The following is an 18,972-nucleotide window of genomic DNA, read 5'->3' on the forward strand; positions in this document are numbered from 1 at the left end:
AGAATGGTGAGATTAAATGTCAGAATGATGAGATTAAATGTCAACATGATGAGATTAAATGTCAAAATGATGAGATTAAATGTCAGAATGATGAGATTAAATATCAAAATGATGAGATTAAATGTCAACATGATGAGATTAAATGTCAGTATGATGAGATTAAATATCAAAATGATGAGATTAAATGTCAGAATGATGAGATTAAATGTCAGTATGATGAGATTAAATATCAAAATGATGAGATTAAATGTCAGAATGACGAGATTGAATGTCAGAATGATGAGATTAAATATCAAAATGATGAGATTAAATGTCAGAATGATGGGATTAAATGTCAAAATGATGAGATTAAATGTCAGAATGGTGAGATTAAATGTCAGAATGATGAGATTAAATGTCAAAATGATGAGATTAAATGTCAGAATGGTGAGATTAAATGTCAGAATGATGAGATTAAATATCAAAATGATGAGATTAAATGTCAACATGATGAGATTAAATGTCAGAATGATGAGATTAAATATCAAAATGATGAGATTAAATGTCAACATGATGAGATTAAATGTCAGTATGATGAGATTAAATATCAAAATGATGAGATTAAATGTCAGAATGATGAGATTAAATGTCAACATGATGAGATTAAATGTCAGAATGATGAGATTAAATGTCAAAATGATGATATTACATGTATGGATAATATATATATATATGTATATATACTGTATGTAGATGTGTTGATGAAAGCGTATGTTTGTTCTTGTACTTTGTAGTATTTTTCAATCCCACAGGATGTCGGGGAGGTGAATTAAAGAAAGGTCACAAGGTCACGAGCCGGCTGAGCCATGATGATGCAATTCTGTCTGACAGCTGACATTACGCAACCCCCCCCCCCCCACCCCCTGATCCTTTAACAGCCCAGCGTGAGTAATCCATTCACCTCAACACTCAGTCCTGATGAAGCCCAGGGTGCTGTGCTTGGATGCTATGGATGGTATGGATTATATGGATGGTATGGATTATATGGATGGTATGGATTATATGGATGGTATGGATTATATGGATGGGATGGATGCTATGGATTATATGGATGCTATGGATGGTATGGATTATATGGATGATATGGATTATATGGATTATATGGATGGATGGTATGGATGGTATGGATGGTATGGATTATATGGATGGTATGGATGCTATGGATTGTATTGCAATCAGTAGTCTGTAGTCTATAGTCTGTAGTCTGTACGGTCCAAGGTCCAAGGTCCAAGGAGAGTCTGGAGTGGGTGTCAGCCGGGCAGGAGATAAGTCAGGTCATCCCTAAATCTGGACGTGTAAAGTCAGACTTTCTGGCAAAGTGACAGACGCCCGTCTTAGATGACACTCATGGCTTTCACGGCTGATTTTGGCTCCGCCCCAAATACAACCTGGGGGGGGGGGGGGGTGGTTTGTGTACGCGGCGCCAAGGTCAGTGGTTCATGCAGAAAAAGGTCAAGATGGAGGTTGATTCAGGATCTTTATTTCTATTTCTCTGGAAGGCCCAAACAGAACCACCAAAAACAAAAGACGAAGAAGAAGAAGACAGGCTAAAGGTGCATAGCAGCCCCCCCCCCCCCCCCTCCGGTACAACTAGTAGCCCAATACTAGTTGGTCCCTAGAAATACACGTGTAGCCTCGGAGTCCATGCGAATGTAGAAGATAAGTTCCGGTAAAAAGCATGGAGACGTAGAACGTACGTAGAACATTACAGGACTTTCTTCAGCTCGTCGTACAGGACCAGCACGAAGGCTCCGCCCATGCCTCGCAGCACGTTGGACCACGCCCCCTTGAAGAACGCCTTGGGGCCCTCGTCACGGGCGATCTTTTTCCAGCAGTCCACGGTGCCGCTGTACATGATGTCGGCTGCATGGGAAAGGGGGGGGGGGGGGGGAGAAACGTGAGGCTACGTCCATACTACAGGGGTTTGATTCCCGGAATTTCGGAAAAAAAACGGTTGCCTGGTGGGCGTCGGCTTGGGATGATAATACACAAAGCTTCTGAAAATGCTCAGAGTGAACCCTCGTCTCGCCTTCTGGGGGACCTGAGACGGTATCTTTGGAAAACGACTTCCAGGTTGGGAAATCTGGGATGAGAAGCCAACATTCATTCATTCGTTTTCTACTGCTTTTCCTCACAAGGGGGTGCTGGAGCCTATCCCAGCTGTCTTTGGGGAGAGGAAAATGCTCAGAGTGAACCCTCTTCCTGCCTTCTGGGGGACCTGAGACGGTATCTTTGGAAAACGACTTCCAGGTTGGGAAATCTGGGATGAGAAGCCAACATTCATTCATTCATTTTCTGCCGATTTTCCTCACGAGGGGGTGCTGGAGCCTATCCCAGCTGTTTTTGGGGAGAGGAAAATGTTCAGAGTGAACCCTCGTCCCGTCTTCTAGGTCACCTGAGACGGTATCTTTGGAAAACGACTTCCAGGTTGGGAAATCTGGGATGAGAAGCCAACATTCATTCATTCATTTTCTACCGCTTTTCCTCACAAGGGGGTGCTGGAGCCTATCCCAGCTGTCTTTGGGGAGAGGAAAATGCTCAGAGTGAACTCTCTTCCCGTCTTCTGGGGGACCTGAAACGGTATCTTTGGAAAACGACTTCCAGGTTGGGAAATCTGGGATGAGAAGCCAACATTCATTCATTCATTTTCTACCTCTTTTCCTCACGAGGGGGTGCTGGAGCCTATCACAGCTGTCTTTGGGGGAGAGGAAAATGCTCAGAGTGAACCCTCGTCCCGTCTTCTGGGGGACCTGAAACGGTATCTTTGGAAAACGACTTCCAGGTTGGGAAATCTGGGATGAGAAGCCAACATTCATTCATTCATTCATTCATTCATTTTCTGCCGCTTATCCTCACAAGGGCGGTGCTGGAGCCTATCCCAGCTGTCTTTGGGGGAGAGGAAAATGCTCAGAGTGAACCCTCGTCCCGTCTTCTGGGTGACCTGAGATGGTATCTTTGGAAAACGACTTCCAGGTTGGGAAATCTGGGATGAGAAGCCAACATTCTTTCATTTTCTGCCATTTTTCCTCATGGGGGGGGGGGGTGCTGGAGCCTATCCCAGCTGTCTTCGGGACGAGAGGCGGGGTCCACCCTGGACTGGTGGCCAGCCAATCACAGGGCACATATAGACAAACAACCATTCACACTCACATTCATACCTATGGACAATTTGGAGTCGCTAATTAGCTTAGCATGTTTTTGGAATGTGGGAGGAAACCGGAGTCCCTGGACGGGGAGAACACGCAAACTCCACACAGAGATGGCCCAGGGTGGAATTGAACTCGGGTCTCCTAGCTGTGAGGCCCGCGTGCTAACCACTCGACCACCGTGCCGCCCAAGAAGCCAACATAACATACGACTATTATGTCAGATGTCGGATGTGACATTCTCCCGGGATTCTAAATCAATCATGGACGTAATTCCAACATTATCCTTGGAAAGCGGTTCGGAGCGTCACAGCTCCACACCTAGCGGTTCTAGGCGGTGGTTCTGGTACGAACAGGACCTAGATCTATCCCGTATCAGGTTTTCTGGATGGAAAACTACTTCCTTCATATAGATGATCTTTGATTGTTTTAGCAGTACAGTAATTCCTTCATATAGAGGATCTTTGATTGATGTTTTAGCAGTACAGTAATTCCTTCATATAGAGGATCTTTGATTGATGTTTTAGCAGTACTGTACTTCCTTCATATAGAGGATCTTTGATTGTTTTAGTAGTACACTACTTCCTTCATATAGAGGATCTTTGATTGTTTTAGCAGTACTGTACTTCCTTCATATAGAGGATCTTTGATTGTTTTAGCAGTACTGTACTTCCTTCATATAGAGGATCTTTGATTGTTTTAGCAGTACTGTACTTCCTTCATATAGAGGATCTTTGATTGTTTGAGTAGTACACTACTTCCTTCATATAGAGGATCTTTGATTGTTTTAGCAGTACTGTACTTCCTTCATATAGAGGATCTTTGATTGTTTTAGTAGTACAGTGCTTCCTTCATATAGAGGATCTTTGATTGTTTTAGTAGTACAGTACTTCCTTCATATAGAGGATCTTTGATTGTTTTAGTAGTACACTACTTCCTTCATATAGAGGATCTTTGATTGTTTTAGTAGTACACTACTTCCTTCATATAGAGGATCTTTGATTGATTTAGTAGTACAGTACTTCCTTCATATAGAGGATCTTTGATTGTTTTAGTAGTACACTACTTCCTTCATATAGAGGATCTTTGATTGATTTAGTAGTACAGTACTTCCTTCATATAGAGGATCTTTGATTGTTTTAGTAGTACACTACTTCCTTCATATAGAGGATCTTTGATTGTTTTAGTAGTACACTACTTCCTTCATATAGAGGATCTTTGATTGTTTTACAGTACACTACTTCCTTCATATAGAGGATCCATTCCTATTCCGAGCGCGATACGAGCGCGTTTGGTTCCCGGAGAAGGTAAAGAAATGTGATGTTTTTCAGGATTACCTCCTTTGCGGCCGGATTGCATCATCATGCGACGGCGGACGGTGTCGAAGGGGTAGGACACGAGGCCGGCAACGGCGGTCACAGACTGAGCGATCATCCAGCTCACCACGATGTGCGTGTTCTTGGGATCGGGAAGCATGCCTGGCGAGGAAACACAAGGTCAGCGAAACGGAGGGGAGGAGCCCCGCCCACAACCACGCCCACGCCCCGCCCACACCTCACCCTTGGCCGTATCGTAGATCCCGAAGTAGGCGGCCCGGTAGATGATGATGCCCTGCACGGAAACGCTGAAGCCCTGGTACAGACCCTTGACGCCGTCCGACTTGGAGATCTTCACCAGGCAGTCGCCCAGACCTTTGAACTCGCGCTCCCCTCCGGCTTTGCCCACGTCGGCGGCCAGACGCGTCCTGGCGAAGTCCAGGGGGTACACGAAACACAGCGAGGTGGCCCCGGCCGCGCCCCCGGACGCCAGATTCCCGGCAAAGTACCTCCAGAACTGCTTGTGCTTGTCCACGCCATCCAGGAAAACCTTCTTGTATTTGTCCTTGAAGGCGAAGTTCAGGGCCTGAGTGGGGAAGTACCGGATGACGTTGGCCAGGTTCCCCCTCCAGAACGACAGGAAGCCCTGCTCCTTGGGGATGCGGACCACGCAGTCAATGATGCCCTTGTACTGCTGGTCCGCCGCGATCTGCTTGCTGGCGTGTTGGACCTGGGGGGGGGGGGGACAGTAGGGGGGACGCCGTCACTACACCGTGCTCGCGTGGGGGGGCCGTCAACCTTGCGGTGACCTTGTCTCCTCCGACGCCGCGCCGGGCCTTTCAAATGTCGACAGGCCCGCCCTCCCGTTTAGCCCCACGCTTGACATGCAACATGTATAGAGGATCTTTGATTGATGTTTTAGCAGTACTATACTTCCTTCATATAGATGATCTTTGATTGTTTTAGCAGTACAGTACTCCCTTCATATAGAGGATCTTTGATTGATGGTTTAGCAGTACAGTACTTCCTTCATATAGAGGATCTTTGATTGATGTTTGAGCAGTACAGTACTTCCTTCATATAGAGGATCTTTGATTTATGGTTTAGCAATACAGTACTTCCTTCATATAGATGATCTTTGATTGTTTTAGCAGTACACTACTTTGTTCATATAGAGGATCTTTGATTGATGTTTTAGCAGTACAATACTTCCTTCATATAGATGATCTTTGATTGTTTTAGCAGTACAGTACTTCCTTCATATAGAGGATCTTTGATTGTTTTACCAGTACAGTACTTCCTTCATATAGAGGATCTTTGATTGTTTTACCAGTACAATACTTCCTTCATATAGATGATCTTTGATTGTTTTAGCAGTACAGTACTTCCTTCATATAGAGGATCTTTGATTGTTTTACCAGTACAGTACTTCCTTCATATAGAGGATCTTTGATTAATGTTTTAGCAGTACAGTACTTCCTTCATATAGAGGATCTTTGATTGTTTTAGCAGTACACTACTTCCTTCATATAGAGGATCTTTGATTGATGTTTTAGCAGTCCAGTACTTCCTTCATATAGAGGATCTTTGATTAATGTTTTAGCAGTACTGTACTCCTTCATATAGAGGATCTTTGATTGATGTTTTAGCAGTACAGTGCTTCCTTCATATAGAGGATCTTTGATTGTTTTAGCAGTACAGTACTCCCTTCGTATAGAGGATCTTTGATTGATGTTTTAGCAGTACAGTACTTCCTTCATATAGAGGATCTTTGATTGATGTTTTAGCAGTACTATACTTCCTTCATATAGATGATCTTTGATTGTTTTAGCAGTACAGTACTCCCTTCATATAGAGGATCTTTGATTGATGGTTTAGCAGTACAGTACTTCCTTCATATAGAGGATCTTTGATTGATGTTTGAGCAGTACAGTACTTCCTTCATATAGAGGATCTTTGATTTATGGTTTAGCAATACAGTACTTCCTTCATATAGATGATCTTTGATTGTTTTAGCAGTACACTACTTTGTTCATATAGAGGATCTTTGATTGATGTTTTAGCAGTACAATACTTCCTTCATATAGATGATCTTTGATTGTTTTAGCAGTACAGTACTTCCTTCATATAGAGGATCTTTGATTGTTTTACCAGTACAGTACTTCCTTCATATAGAGGATCTTTGATTGTTTTACCAGTACAATACTTCCTTCATATAGATGATCTTTGATTGTTTTAGCAGTACAGTACTTCCTTCATATAGAGGATCTTTGATTGTTTTACCAGTACAGTACTTCCTTCATATAGAGGATCTTTGATTAATGTTTTAGCAGTACAGTACTTCCTTCATATAGAGGATCTTTGATTGTTTTAGCAGTACACTACTTCCTTCATATAGAGGATCTTTGATTGATGTTTTAGCAGTCCAGTACTTCCTTCATATAGAGGATCTTTGATTAATGTTTTAGCAGTACTGTACTCCTTCATATAGAGGATCTTTGATTGATGTTTTAGCAGTACAGTGCTTCCTTCATATAGAGGATCTTTGATTGTTTTAGCAGTACAGTACTCCCTTCGTATAGAGGATCTTTGATTGATGTTTTAGCAGTACAGTACTTCCTTCATATAGAGGATCTTTGATTGTTTTAGCAGTACACTACTTTGTTCATATAGAGGATCTTTGATTGATGTTTTAGCAGTACACTACTTCCTTCATATAGAGGATCTTTGATTGTTTTAGCAGTAAAGTACTTCCTTCATATAGAGGATCTTTGATTGTTTTAGCAGTACACTACTTCCTTCATATAGAGGATCTTTGATTGATGTTTTAGCAGTACTGTACTCCCTCCATATAGAAGATCTTTGATTTTTTACCAGCACAGTACTTCCTTCATATAGAGGATCTTTGATTGATTGTTTTAGCAGTACACTACTTCCTTCATATAGAGGATCTTTGATTGATGTTTTAGCAGTACAGTACTTCCTTCATATAGAGGATCTTTGATTGATGTTTTAGCAGTACAGTACTTCCTTCATATAGAGGATCTTTGATTGTTTTAGTAGTACAGTACTTCCTTCATATAGAGGATCTTTGATTGATGTTTTAGCAGTACAGTACTTCCTTCATATAGAGGATCTTTGATTGATGTTTTAGCAGTACAGTACTTCCTTCATATAGAGGATCTTTGATTGATGTTTTAGCAGTACAGTACTTCCTTCATATAGAGGATCTTTGATTGTTTTAGTAGTACAGTACTTCCTTCATATAGAGGATCTTTGATTGTTTTAGTAGTACAGTACTTCCTTCATATAGAGGATCTTTGATTGATGTTTTAGCAGTACAGTACTTCGTTCATATAGAGGATCTTTGATTGTTTTAGCAGTACACTACTTCCTTCATATAGAGGATCTTTGATTGATGTTTTAGCAGTACAGTACTTCCTTCATATAGAGGATCTTTGATTGATGTTTTAGCAGTACAGTACTTCCTTCATATAGAGGATCTTTGATTGTTTTAGTAGTACAGTACTTCCTTCATATAGAGGATCTTTGATTTTTTTAGTAGTACAGTACTTCCTTCATATAGATGATCTTTGATTGTTTTAGCAGTACAGTACTTCGTTCATATAGAGGATCTTCGATTGTTTTAGTAGTACAGTACTTCCTTCATATAGAGGATCTTTGATTGATGTTTTAGCAGTACAGTGCTTCCTTCAACACAGCAGGGTGCTGCTGTCATATAGAGGATCTTTGAAAAAATGTCTAGAGTGGGTCAAAAGTGGGTGCAGAGCATTCATGTGAAATAGATGATCTTTGGCCTGCCTTTTAGCAGTGGGGCCTCGTATAAAACAGTGATATTGGACAGATTTAGTAGAGATACTCAATTATTTTAGGCCACCGTTAAATGTACACAAGTACACACAATCTACACTACAAAACCAGTGGACAGTGATCAATGATATAATAATCATTATTATATTATTCATTAGCCTATTATTATTATTACTATCATCATTATTCTGGTAGGCTAGTATTAGCCTGCTTTTGCCCTATTATATGAAATTTTGTAAAAATAAATAATAAACAAATAAAAAATATCAAGCTGAAGCCCCCCCTAAAATGGTTCTAATGACGCCACTGACTATTATAAGGACAACTCATTTCCTTTTATTGTCATAAAGTTGAAATATTATGAAAATAAAGTCCCGATTACAAGAAGAAAGTTATAATAGTTGGAGCAAAAACAACAGAAATGAAGACTCTGTTGTCATTTTATGAAGATAAAGTCAAAATGTTACAAGAATAAAAGTTTTATAAGAAAACTGGGAAAAAAAATCAGCAGCAATTTCCAAAACTAAAGTGAATTTTCAGAGAATAATGAAGTAATATTAGGAGGAAAATAACTTCATTCTAGCAGCATACATCATTTCTACTTTGTAAAAATAGAATTTTACAACAAAACTTAAGTAAAAAAACAGTTTAAAAAATAATAAATAAAAATAATAATAAAAAAAGAGGGCTCCAAGGGGGGGGGGGGTGTTAAACGACTGACCTGCAGCAGGAGTTTGACTCTCTCGATGGGGGCAACAGCCGTCTTGGAGATGGCTGCGGCGATCCCACCCGCCAGGAAGTCCTTGGCGAAGGAAACGGCTTGTTCGCTCATCCTCCTGGGCTCTCGAAACAAAGTCTCTCGGTCAGGGTGGCTCGCCGCTCCGGGTGAAATGGCCGAGTTCACGGGGGGGGCACAAGGGATTTAAAGAGCCGGGAGTGCCCAAGTGGGAGGAAAGAAGTCCCTGGCAACTTCCGCCTTTCGCTGTGATTGGAGCGTCTGAGTCAGTGGGCGGGGCTTAGCTCCTTTTGCTTCAACTCTACTGGTGGTGAGCTTCTTTATTGGTCAAGAGACTTCCGACTCTTTTTTAAAAGAGTCACTGAATCACTAAATGAAATAGAGTCGGCACACAAGTGGCTGCTCAGATATTTGACTTCAAATTTATGTATTAATTTTATTTAATTTTAAATAATACAATCTACGGATAAAATTAATTTATTTACTTTAAAAATATATTGAAATTTTTATTGAATTTGAATAATACTTTTAAATTAATTAAATCAAGTAATTAATTTTTTTAAAACCCTAAAGCATATTGATGAAGCAAAGTGATTCACAAGCTAAAAACAGAGTACAGAATCATGTCAAATATGTGAAAATAAACAAAAATCATAATAAAACCATGAACACGACTGATTATTAAAAAGCATAGAAGGCTGAAAACTTTATTTAAACAAACAAACATGACCTGAAATGACGGAAATATCAATATTTTGATTGGAGAAGTCAGATCGTCCACTTGGATGAATTCTTCCGACATCCTTAACTTCGACGACTAACCTCTGCAAAGTCTTTTCATTTATTGATGAACAGCGATAATAAATAAAATAAAAATAAAAAAAATATTTTTATGGTGAGAAACGTCTCAAGGTCGTGTCGGGAGGTCAGCCGAAGCAGCTGAGGCGGAGGCCGGGTCCTCCGCTATGGCGGATAAAGGTCAGCCCAGCTGTTTCGCTCCTTTGGCTGTCACTCCAAGCGGAGCGGGTGGCAAACCACGTGTCAATCAGCTGACCGCTGACACACTTTAAGGGGGGCGGGGGGCGGGGGGGGGGGGGGGTACATTACCTTTTAGGTTGCTGTGAGATGGTATGACCCTGAAATGAAGGTAACACAAATCCTTCCCCAAACAACACGATGTTTATGAATAAATATTCATTCATTGACAGCAATAATCAGCATGTTATGATCTGCTTTATGTCATAACTGACTAAGGCACCGGAATAAATAACTTTCAAGGCACATAGCACACATTGTTACCATGCTAATCACCCACGACAGTAATCCCTCGTTTATTGCGGTTGATTGGTTGGAGACCCGCCGGTCATATTCTTATCATATACTTATCATTTACTTATCATATTCGTATCAATAAATGGAATAAATAGAAGATTTGGGGAGTTGTAGCATACAAAGCTAGCTAAATAGCTTTCTAAAATATTATTAGAGCCCTGACGACATGACACCCCAACAATTCTACTACTCTTTAACGACGGAATCACCAACATACGCGATAGCATAGCAAGCTAGCGAGCTATAGTTAGCAAGCTAGCTAGCTAATTCGACTTGCCAATTTGCATTCTAAAGCTAAGAAAGTGTTTCAAAGGCAGTGAGGAAAAGACGACAAAAGAAACGAAATCGTACCGTCACCTTTTATCCATTCAATGAAATTCCGAGTTATATGACTCAATATCAATAAATCGATTTTTTTCACGGTGAGAGCAAAAAATATTTGTTTGTGACTTTCTAAATACGGCTTCTAACATTATTAGCGCCCCAGAGATATTAAATAACACACCGATGGTCATTTTACAGCCGCACGGTTACACAGCTAGCCTAGCAAACTAGCGCGCTACCTCGTTAGCCTTCGAAAGTTACTAACGTTAAACATAAGTGTTATAAACAAAGTAGGAGTACAACAAAGTATAACAAAATGTTTTGACTAATAACCACGAAACAGACGCCATATGTAAACAATTATATTTGAGAAGCCGCGATATCGCGAGGGATTACTGTACTCCAAAGTGGGCGGGGCTTTGTGTTTGAATGGCACTGGTGTTATTACTTCCTGCACAAGTCAAAACACTGCAGGAAGTCCAATGTTTAGAGGTAGAAACATGGAATACAAAACATACAATGTAATGTTTGCGTTTACTGCGGAGTACTGTGGAGTACTGTCCCTCAATACGACATCATGAGGTACTCAAAAAAAAACTACTGTATAAAATATTTCAAAGAAGCACACTAAAAACCATATCAGCTACTTGAAACGCCAGAAAAGTGAAAAAAGGTTTCCCAGAGACCTCCATGGTGTCCCACTGGCTGCTTGGAGCGTGTGCCCGAATACAGTGCACCTTGCTGGGCCACAGCAGGCGGCTCCTCCCCCTCTGTACTCTGGTTCTCCTGGTAGTAGTCATGTCATGATGTTTGATTAGGTCCAGTCCTGCATACCTCCAGGTACACAAACTACACTTTTAAAAGTACAGCAGATATTATAAATACTCGGGATACTGCATGTGTAGTATAATTGAGTTCATTTGAGTAGCAAAGAGTAATAAATAATACTTTTCAAAGTGAGCATGATGATGATGATGATGGGGGGGGTTGTCACGTGTACCTAATGGAGTGTCTTTTATTAGCGTGAGTGTTTTCACCAGCGGTTCCCCAAGGTGGTCTGCCCCGCCGCGCCGAACTTCCTGTTCCTCAGGTAGCGCTTGACTTCCTGCAGCTCGGCGGGACGCAGGCTTTGGTCCACGCCCGGCGCCGGCTTGTAGCTGAGGGGCGACACGATGTACCCGTTGCGGTAGAGGCACACCCGCTTGCACGTTTCGAAGCAGGTGAAGAGGAGGCCGAAGTAGGGGACGATCTGTTCAAAAAACGGCACGTGGATATTTCTCTTTTGGACGCGGCGTCCGTCCGGCGACACACACAAGCCACCTTGACATTTGTGGCTGAAATCGGAGAGGGGGGGGGGGGGGCGGGGGGGTCACGCTGTCCCCGACAGACCGCTCACCTCGCCGGGGATAGGGCCGCTATTAATGACTCGCTCCGCATTGTTTCCCATGCCTGCCCCGCCCCCTCCCATATGGGCCAAGGGTCACATGACACGTGGCCACATGGTCACATGACACTTATCCATATAGACTTCAGCTTTTTTTTTTTTTTTTTTACTTTTTTCTCTAACAATACATTTTCTTTTGGTACTATTACTATTACTATATACTTTCTTTCTGTTTGTTTGTTTCTCATAATATTACTACTTTTTATTTTTCAACTACTACTGAAATGCCACAATATTTCCTCAAAAATTACAGCTTTTTATTTATTTTTTTTAGCTTTTTTTTAACTATTTCAACTTTTTTCTTGTAAATTTTCTCTTGTGGAAAAGATGATTTTATTGCTATAATATTTTGACTTTATTATTTTTAATTATCATTATATTTTATATCATTATATATTATATTACATTGTATATTATATTATATAAGTCATAATTTTCATAAAATGATAACTTTATTTGTTGTTTTGTTAACGTTTTTATGATGATTTTATTGCCATAATATTTTGACTTTATTATTTTTAATTATCATTATATTTTATATCATTATACATTATATTACATTGTATATTATATTATATAAGTCATAATTTTCATAAAATGATAACTTTATTTGTTGTTTTGTTAACTTTTTTATGATGATTTTATTGCCATAATATTTTTACTTTATTATTTTTTATTATCATTATATTTTATATCATTATATATTATATTACATTGTATATTATATTATATAAGTCATAATTTTCATAAAATGATAACTTTATTTGTTGTTTTGTTAACTTTTTTATGATGATTTTATTGCTATAATATTTTGACTTTATTATTTTTAATTATCATTATATTTTATATCATTATATATTATATTACGATGTATATTATATTATATAAGTCATAATTTTCATAAAATGATAACTTTATTTGTTGTTTTGTTAACTTTTTTATGATGATTTTATTGCCATAATATTTTGACTTTATTATTTTTAATTATCATTATATTTTATATCATTATATATTATATTACATTGTATATTATATTATATAAGTAATAATTTTCATAAAATTATAACTTTATTTGTTGTTTTGTTAACTTTTTAAAATATTTTTTATTCTTTAGTACTTCGACAATGTTAGTTTTCTTCATAATATTCCAACGTTATTTGCTTAAAATTACAACTTTTTGTCATAATTTTTTCTGGTAAAATTACAGTCAATATTTATTTTAATATTTATATTTATTATTTATATTTATTTTAATTATTAAAATTAAAATTATTTTTAATTAATTTTTTTGTTTAATTATATTTTTACAGGCCTATAAAAAAAAAAGCAGCGGCCTGCAAACGGCCCTTGGGCCGCACATTGGAGAGCAATGGCTCAAAAGGTTCAAATGTCGCCTTTGGAGTTACTAAAATGTTTTATGGCTTTATGTTGGTCATAGTTTATACCTGGAAGTCGTTCTTTCTATTTGTGACGGAAACGCAAAGCAGCGTGTGATTGACAGCCATAAATAAAGGATTTGTACCTTAATGGTGCTGGCACCGAGGCCGCTCCACAGCGAGAGGACGCCCTTATTTCTCACCACCTGTACGAAGCAGTCGGTGACGCCGCTGAAATGCACATCAACGCCACCAAAATGGGGGAGACGGGAACTCTGGGCCTGCAAGGAAGGAAGAATGTGAATGAGCCTTTTTTTTTTTTCCTTCCTTAATTGGCCGTTTGTCATCCTGATGATGCAATATGCCACTTCCCGCTGGGAAATAACGTTTGCATGCTTCATTTACTCTCACTGCGCCGCCAAATCTGCACGCCGTTAACCCGACTGAACCGCAAAAGAAGACATTTTTACAGCTCTCAAACGCACCCGACGGAGGAAAGTAGGAAAGTCACTTTATGCAACGCCTGCTCGTCTGGAACAGCAGTGATCATTTGCCTTATGGACTTTAACAACAGCGCCACCATGTGGAGGATTTACATTAAGAATAACAGCAAAAATTATTTTAAAATTTTTATTTTTGCAAAAATAAAGTCAAAATATTAGATGAAAAAATTGCAGTATCAAAATAATGTCATTTTAATATAATATTTATTTTATGTCATTTAATATAATATTCAAGAAAATATATATTTTTTTGTTTTGTTTAGTTTGGAAATAACAATACAACATAAAAGTTAGCATTCTTGCAAAATAAGGTGGCAAAAAAAGTCCAAATATGGCAATAAAGTCACGATTATGAGATGAAAATATACAAGAAGAAAGTTGAAATAGTTGGACAATTTAAAAAAAATTAAAAAAAACTATTGCAAAAATTTTTTTAAAATACTGAAAAAATGAAAAATTGCAATTTGTTGAGAATACACTTGTGAAAAAGTCCCATTATAACGAGAATTAAAGCTATCATTTTGCCATCACAAGAAAATATATATTTTTTGTTTTGTTTAGTTTGGAAATAACAATACAACATAAAAGTTAGCATTCTTGCAAAATGAGGTGGCAAAAAAGTCCAAATATGGCAATAAAGTCACGATTATGAGATGAAAATATACAAGAAGAAAGTTGAAATAGTTGGCCAATTTAAAAAAAATAAAAAAAACTATTGCAAAAAATTTTTTTAAATACTGAAAAAATGATGAAAACTGAAAAAGTTGCAATTTGTTGAGAATACACTTGTGAAAAAGTCCCATTATAACGAGAATTAAAGCTATCATTTTGCCATCACAACATTTCATTTTAGTAGCATTAACTTGAAATATTAAAGCAAAAATTATGCTATTTTTTTCCATATTTGAATATTATGAGAAACTTAAAATTTTGAAATAATTGATAATATTATGGCAATTAAGTCGAAATGTTATAAAAAGAAAATGTCTTAAAATGATTGAAAAAAGTGAAATATTAACATAAATTGGAAAATAATTTTGAGTCAAATGGACCTCATAATTAATATTTTCCTTAAATCAATACAGTCCATCCACATGCATCCTTTCATTGTCCCCGTGTGGCCCCCAGTGGAAGACGTTTGAACACGTTTACACACTTCATAAATCCATTGGTAAAGCTGCTATCACAGCGACAGTTTGACCCTGGAACGGATCATTTCTATTCCTCCGTGATTTTGCTCTCTTACATGTGTCCAAATATTAATATTATTAATAATAATTTTTTTTTTAAAAGAGAATCCAAGTTTGAAGGAAAGTGAATCCCTGGCCTGCTGCTGCTGCTGCTGGTTGGCTATTTTTAGCCATTTTATCCAAAACGTCTGCACGCCCCCCGCCATGCGTTCACATTCCCAGCTGCTGTTAAAGGCGATGGTAGCGGCTAATAATAGGCAGATAAAAGCGGATGTAGTATTCTGTCCTTGGCGCCGCCATTGTTCCTTCCCTTCGTGTCCTTCTCAGCGCATACGGGGCACAATGTGATGCTAGCTCGTGTTAGCTTAGCATATAACTATACCCTATAGCATACACCCTATAGCACACACCCCAAAGCATATACCCTATAGCAGGTACCCTATAGCATACTACACCCTATAGCAGGGGTGGGCAAGCTACGGCCCGGGGGCCACATCCGGCCCGCCAAGTGTTTGAATACGGCCCGCCCAATCTTTCCAAAGTATTTAATTTAAAGTCAACATACAAGCTGGCATCATGGCCTGAGCCAACCTTTTGATGGTTGTATCAATTTCGTTGTTTGACATGGTCTGTTGTTTACAAAGTGCTCCTGAAAAAAGAGACACAAGCACATAATAATAATAAAAATTAAAATAATAATTATTATATTATTATTATGATTATTATATTTATTATATTAATGCTAATTATTATATTAATTATATATAATAATATTGTTATATTTGCATATTTTACATAATAATAATATAATAATTATTATTTTAATTTTATTTTAATTATTATAATATTTTATTATTTTTAAAATATTTAAATATAAATATAAAATAATAAATAATAATAGCAGATTGCATGACAATTTTACAGATACAATAATACCAGGTGGACTGTTACTACACCCTATAGCATACTACACCCTATAGCATACTACACCCTATAGCATACTACACCCTATAGCATGCACCCTCTATGTCTGTACCGCCACATTTGGCCTGGAAACTTGAAAAGATTTGAGCACTGATGCCATTGTACACCGGAAACGAGTGAGTGAGTGAGTAAAGAACACCAACACCGCCCCCCTGTGGGTTTAGGCTGGTAGTACAACAAGTCAAGTTCAATATTGAATTCAAAGCTGGAAATCTCATTAAGATTCAAAGATGGACTCTTAATTAAATCAACCAGTAAAAAAATGACATATTTTCTCCATTCCCAAAGGCATCATAAGTTTTTGTTGTTCATGTAATTAATTTTTTTTTCAAGTGAGAATATTATGACAACCTGTAATTCACATGTCAATCATGCTGTACTAAAAATTAGATACACACCAAGAAGAAACAAAGATATGACGTCACAGAAAAGTCCAAACTGTGTGAGGATGAATCCATAATGTGATACTGCATTCTATAATTTATATAATACAATAACTGCATTATATAAGGTGTGAAAGCGCAGCAGTGACTTACTTGCATCTTGCGTTTGACAGTTTCAAAAGGATAGGAAAGAGTTTGAGCCACTCCTGCGGCAAAACAGCCGTTGATGAAGTTCTGCAGAGGGGAGAAGCGGAACGGGGGCTCCTGCCACAGCTTGTCCACGTTCATGTAAACCACGTAGCATCCCAGAGAGAAGGGGAACGCACCTGGAAGCAAAGCAGAGCACATTGTCGACAAGGATAAGGCCCATTGGAGATGTTTTCTTCGTGATTGCGTCTGGCATACCCAAAACGGTGAGCGAGAAGCCCCTGTAGAGAGCCAGCAGCCCTTCTGAGTGTTGGATCTTGGACATGACGTGCACAACGCCAACGTATGTGGGCTCCCTGCAGTGCTGCACGATCAGCCTGGTCTCGGCTACTTCCAGAGGGTACGTGAGCAAGGCGGCCGCCACGCCAGCGAGGCCCCCTGCCAAGATGGCCCTCGCCTGGGAGATGAAGCCCAATTCATCCATGTGAATGTGGACTATCCTAGACACAGAGCAGAGAAAACATTGTGTTTTTCATTATATTTATGTACTTTTTGGGTGTTTTTCCAGAACATAATGTAGTGTACAATACAACAAATGAGGAAGTGGGGTGATTGTGGTTGCATTAACGTGTGTGGGTGTGTGTAGTTTCCACTGCCTTGTGTAGATATATCAGCAAAGTGTTTATTTATCAACCACACGGTGCCACCAGATCACGTTTTGACCTACAGTAACCCACCGCACATCTCTGTTTATTCACCCGGAGTTTGACCTGACAGGCATCAGTAGTTGTCTTCAGAGTAGCAACTCTTATTAAAGACATTTATCAGACAAGTGTCGTATTAACAATTATATTCACCAAACACGAATGCGAGATTACATTACTGATTACTGATCGATTTAAGCGCCATTACGAGTACCTGCGAGACGTAACTCAGGGCTGCACTTCCGCTGTGTACTTGTAGAAAATCGACTGAGAAAATAAAACCACCTGATTGGCTGAAAATAAACAGGCGCACTGAAACAGGAAGTGAATAACCAACAACAAAACTAACATTTTTACAACAAATTGCGGTATTTTAGAAGTTTTAAGACAACTTTTATTAAAAGTGCCTGATTCCCACCAATCCTTACTATACTAAATTCCTTATGTCCAACAATAGTGTACTCGCACTAGTACGCCGTCACCGAAGCAAAGTGTGGCTAACAACCAAACATAGCATTTAGCCCAAAACAACAACAAAACATCCGCACATGTGGATAAAAGTCTCTCGCACTTACTTTCTGTATGTTGCCAGATGGATTGCAGTGTACGGGAACAATCGCAGACAGGAGGCGAGGTTTCCCTTCCAGAATCCCTTAAGTCCCTCATTGTGGTAGATGAGGGGGAAACTTTGCCAAAAGCCCTCCTTACAGTGAAAAGTACCCACCTGGCTTTTAATTTTCACCACTTCCAAAGGAGACGTGGCGCTTTTACTAAACAAGCCAGCGAAACCGGCACACAGGAAGCTTTGACAACTCGTCAGCCTGTTGTCCTTTTTAACAGTGGCCATAACTAGTTGGCCTTGGTTGGCCGGAACGCTAGTTTCTCCTCAACAACAACAACAACAATCTGTTGACATGAGCCGGACATCTATTCCTAGAAGAAGATGAAGTGCATCCTGTTTTGGCAGCCGGCACCAGTTTCAGGTGACTGGCCGGGGGCGGTCCAACTCACAAACAAGTCTCTAGTCTTCCTCGGAACACTTCCTCATTGTCAATAGACAATGGCGAGATGCGTTCATGGACACTGCGAAAATCACTACATCTGTGTTGTGCGTTTCCATGTGGTGTAAATGAACAGAAAGCTAAAAAAACAGCGAGTGGACATTCGTGTCACTTACTAGCGTAACTCTTACCAAGGAAGTAAAATGTGCTGCATTCAAGTATACTCGGACATCCCATAAAATACACGTCAATTTCAAAATACATCTAAAAACATGTGCATTTCAATTAATATGACTTGGTGTCTTTGAACGCAACACTTCGTGGCCCGTAATAACACAGTAAAAGTGTATATCAAATTTATACCAAAGTATGAGTAGCAATACGGGTCCGATATTTCATTGATATCGGCTGCCTATCAAAGTCTGGCGATGTCACATGACTAAACAGGAGGATGGACTGACGCCACAGCACCACTAGAGGGCGCCAAGTGGCCATGTTTATATCAGTAGCACCCAA

General features: G+C 39.1%; 2 protein-coding genes across 2 annotated transcripts; both read right to left on the minus strand.

The window, feature by feature from the left end:
• Positions 1–1,613: 1,613 nt before the first annotated feature.
• slc25a5 (solute carrier family 25 member 5) lies at positions 1,614–9,388 on the minus strand. The gene is made up of 4 exons (XM_058057631.1): positions 9,054–9,388; positions 4,745–5,231; positions 4,523–4,663; positions 1,614–1,902 (listed from the first exon to the last, which is right to left on the minus strand). The coding sequence occupies exons 1-4, from the start codon at positions 9,162–9,164 to the stop codon at positions 1,745–1,747; spliced, it is 897 nt and encodes a 298-aa protein (XP_057913614.1). The 5' UTR covers positions 9,165–9,388; the 3' UTR covers positions 1,614–1,744.
• Positions 9,389–9,743: 355 nt separating this feature from the next.
• On the minus strand, positions 9,744–18,509 carry slc25a43 (solute carrier family 25 member 43). Its single transcript, XM_058064795.1, has 5 exons — positions 18,031–18,509; positions 17,010–17,251; positions 16,758–16,930; positions 13,691–13,825; positions 9,744–11,973 (listed from the first exon to the last, which is right to left on the minus strand). Exons 1-5 carry the CDS (start codon positions 18,300–18,302, stop codon positions 11,758–11,760), a joined length of 1,038 nt encoding a protein of 345 aa, XP_057920778.1. The 5' UTR covers positions 18,303–18,509; the 3' UTR covers positions 9,744–11,757.
• Positions 18,510–18,972: the final 463 nt, after the last annotated feature.

The sequence above is a fragment of the Doryrhamphus excisus genome, chromosome 2, assembly GCF_030265055.1.
Source record: "Doryrhamphus excisus isolate RoL2022-K1 chromosome 2, RoL_Dexc_1.0, whole genome shotgun sequence".
NCBI classification, from domain to species: Eukaryota; Metazoa; Chordata; class Actinopteri; order Syngnathiformes; family Syngnathidae; genus Doryrhamphus; species Doryrhamphus excisus.

What these genes read in the sequence shown, in the direction of transcription:
- slc25a5 (XM_058057631.1), bottom strand. Translation starts at nt 9,164, where the DNA reads ATGAGCGAACAAGCCGTTTCCTTCGCCAAGGACTTCCTGGCGGGTGGG. An exon ending in GAGTCAAACTCCTGCTGCAG is followed by an intron (nt 5,232 to 9,053) that starts GTCAGTCGTTTA and finishes CCCCCCCCCCAG; the next exon opens with GTCCAACACGCCAGCAAGCA. An exon ending in GATCTACGATACGGCCAAGG is followed by an intron (nt 4,664 to 4,744) that starts GTGAGGTGTGGG and finishes TTTCCTCGCCAG; the next exon opens with GCATGCTTCCCGATCCCAAG.
- slc25a43 (XM_058064795.1), bottom strand. Translation starts at nt 18,302, where the DNA reads ATGGCCACTGTTAAAAAGGACAACAGGCTGACGAGTTGTCAAAGCTTC. An exon ending in CTTCTCGCTCACCGTTTTGG is followed by an intron (nt 16,931 to 17,009) that starts GTATGCCAGACG and finishes CTTTGCTTCCAG; the next exon opens with GTGCGTTCCCCTTCTCTCTG. An exon ending in TCGGTGCCAGCACCATTAAG is followed by an intron (nt 11,974 to 13,690) that starts GTACAAATCCTT and finishes TTTTTTGAACAG; the next exon opens with ATCGTCCCCTACTTCGGCCT.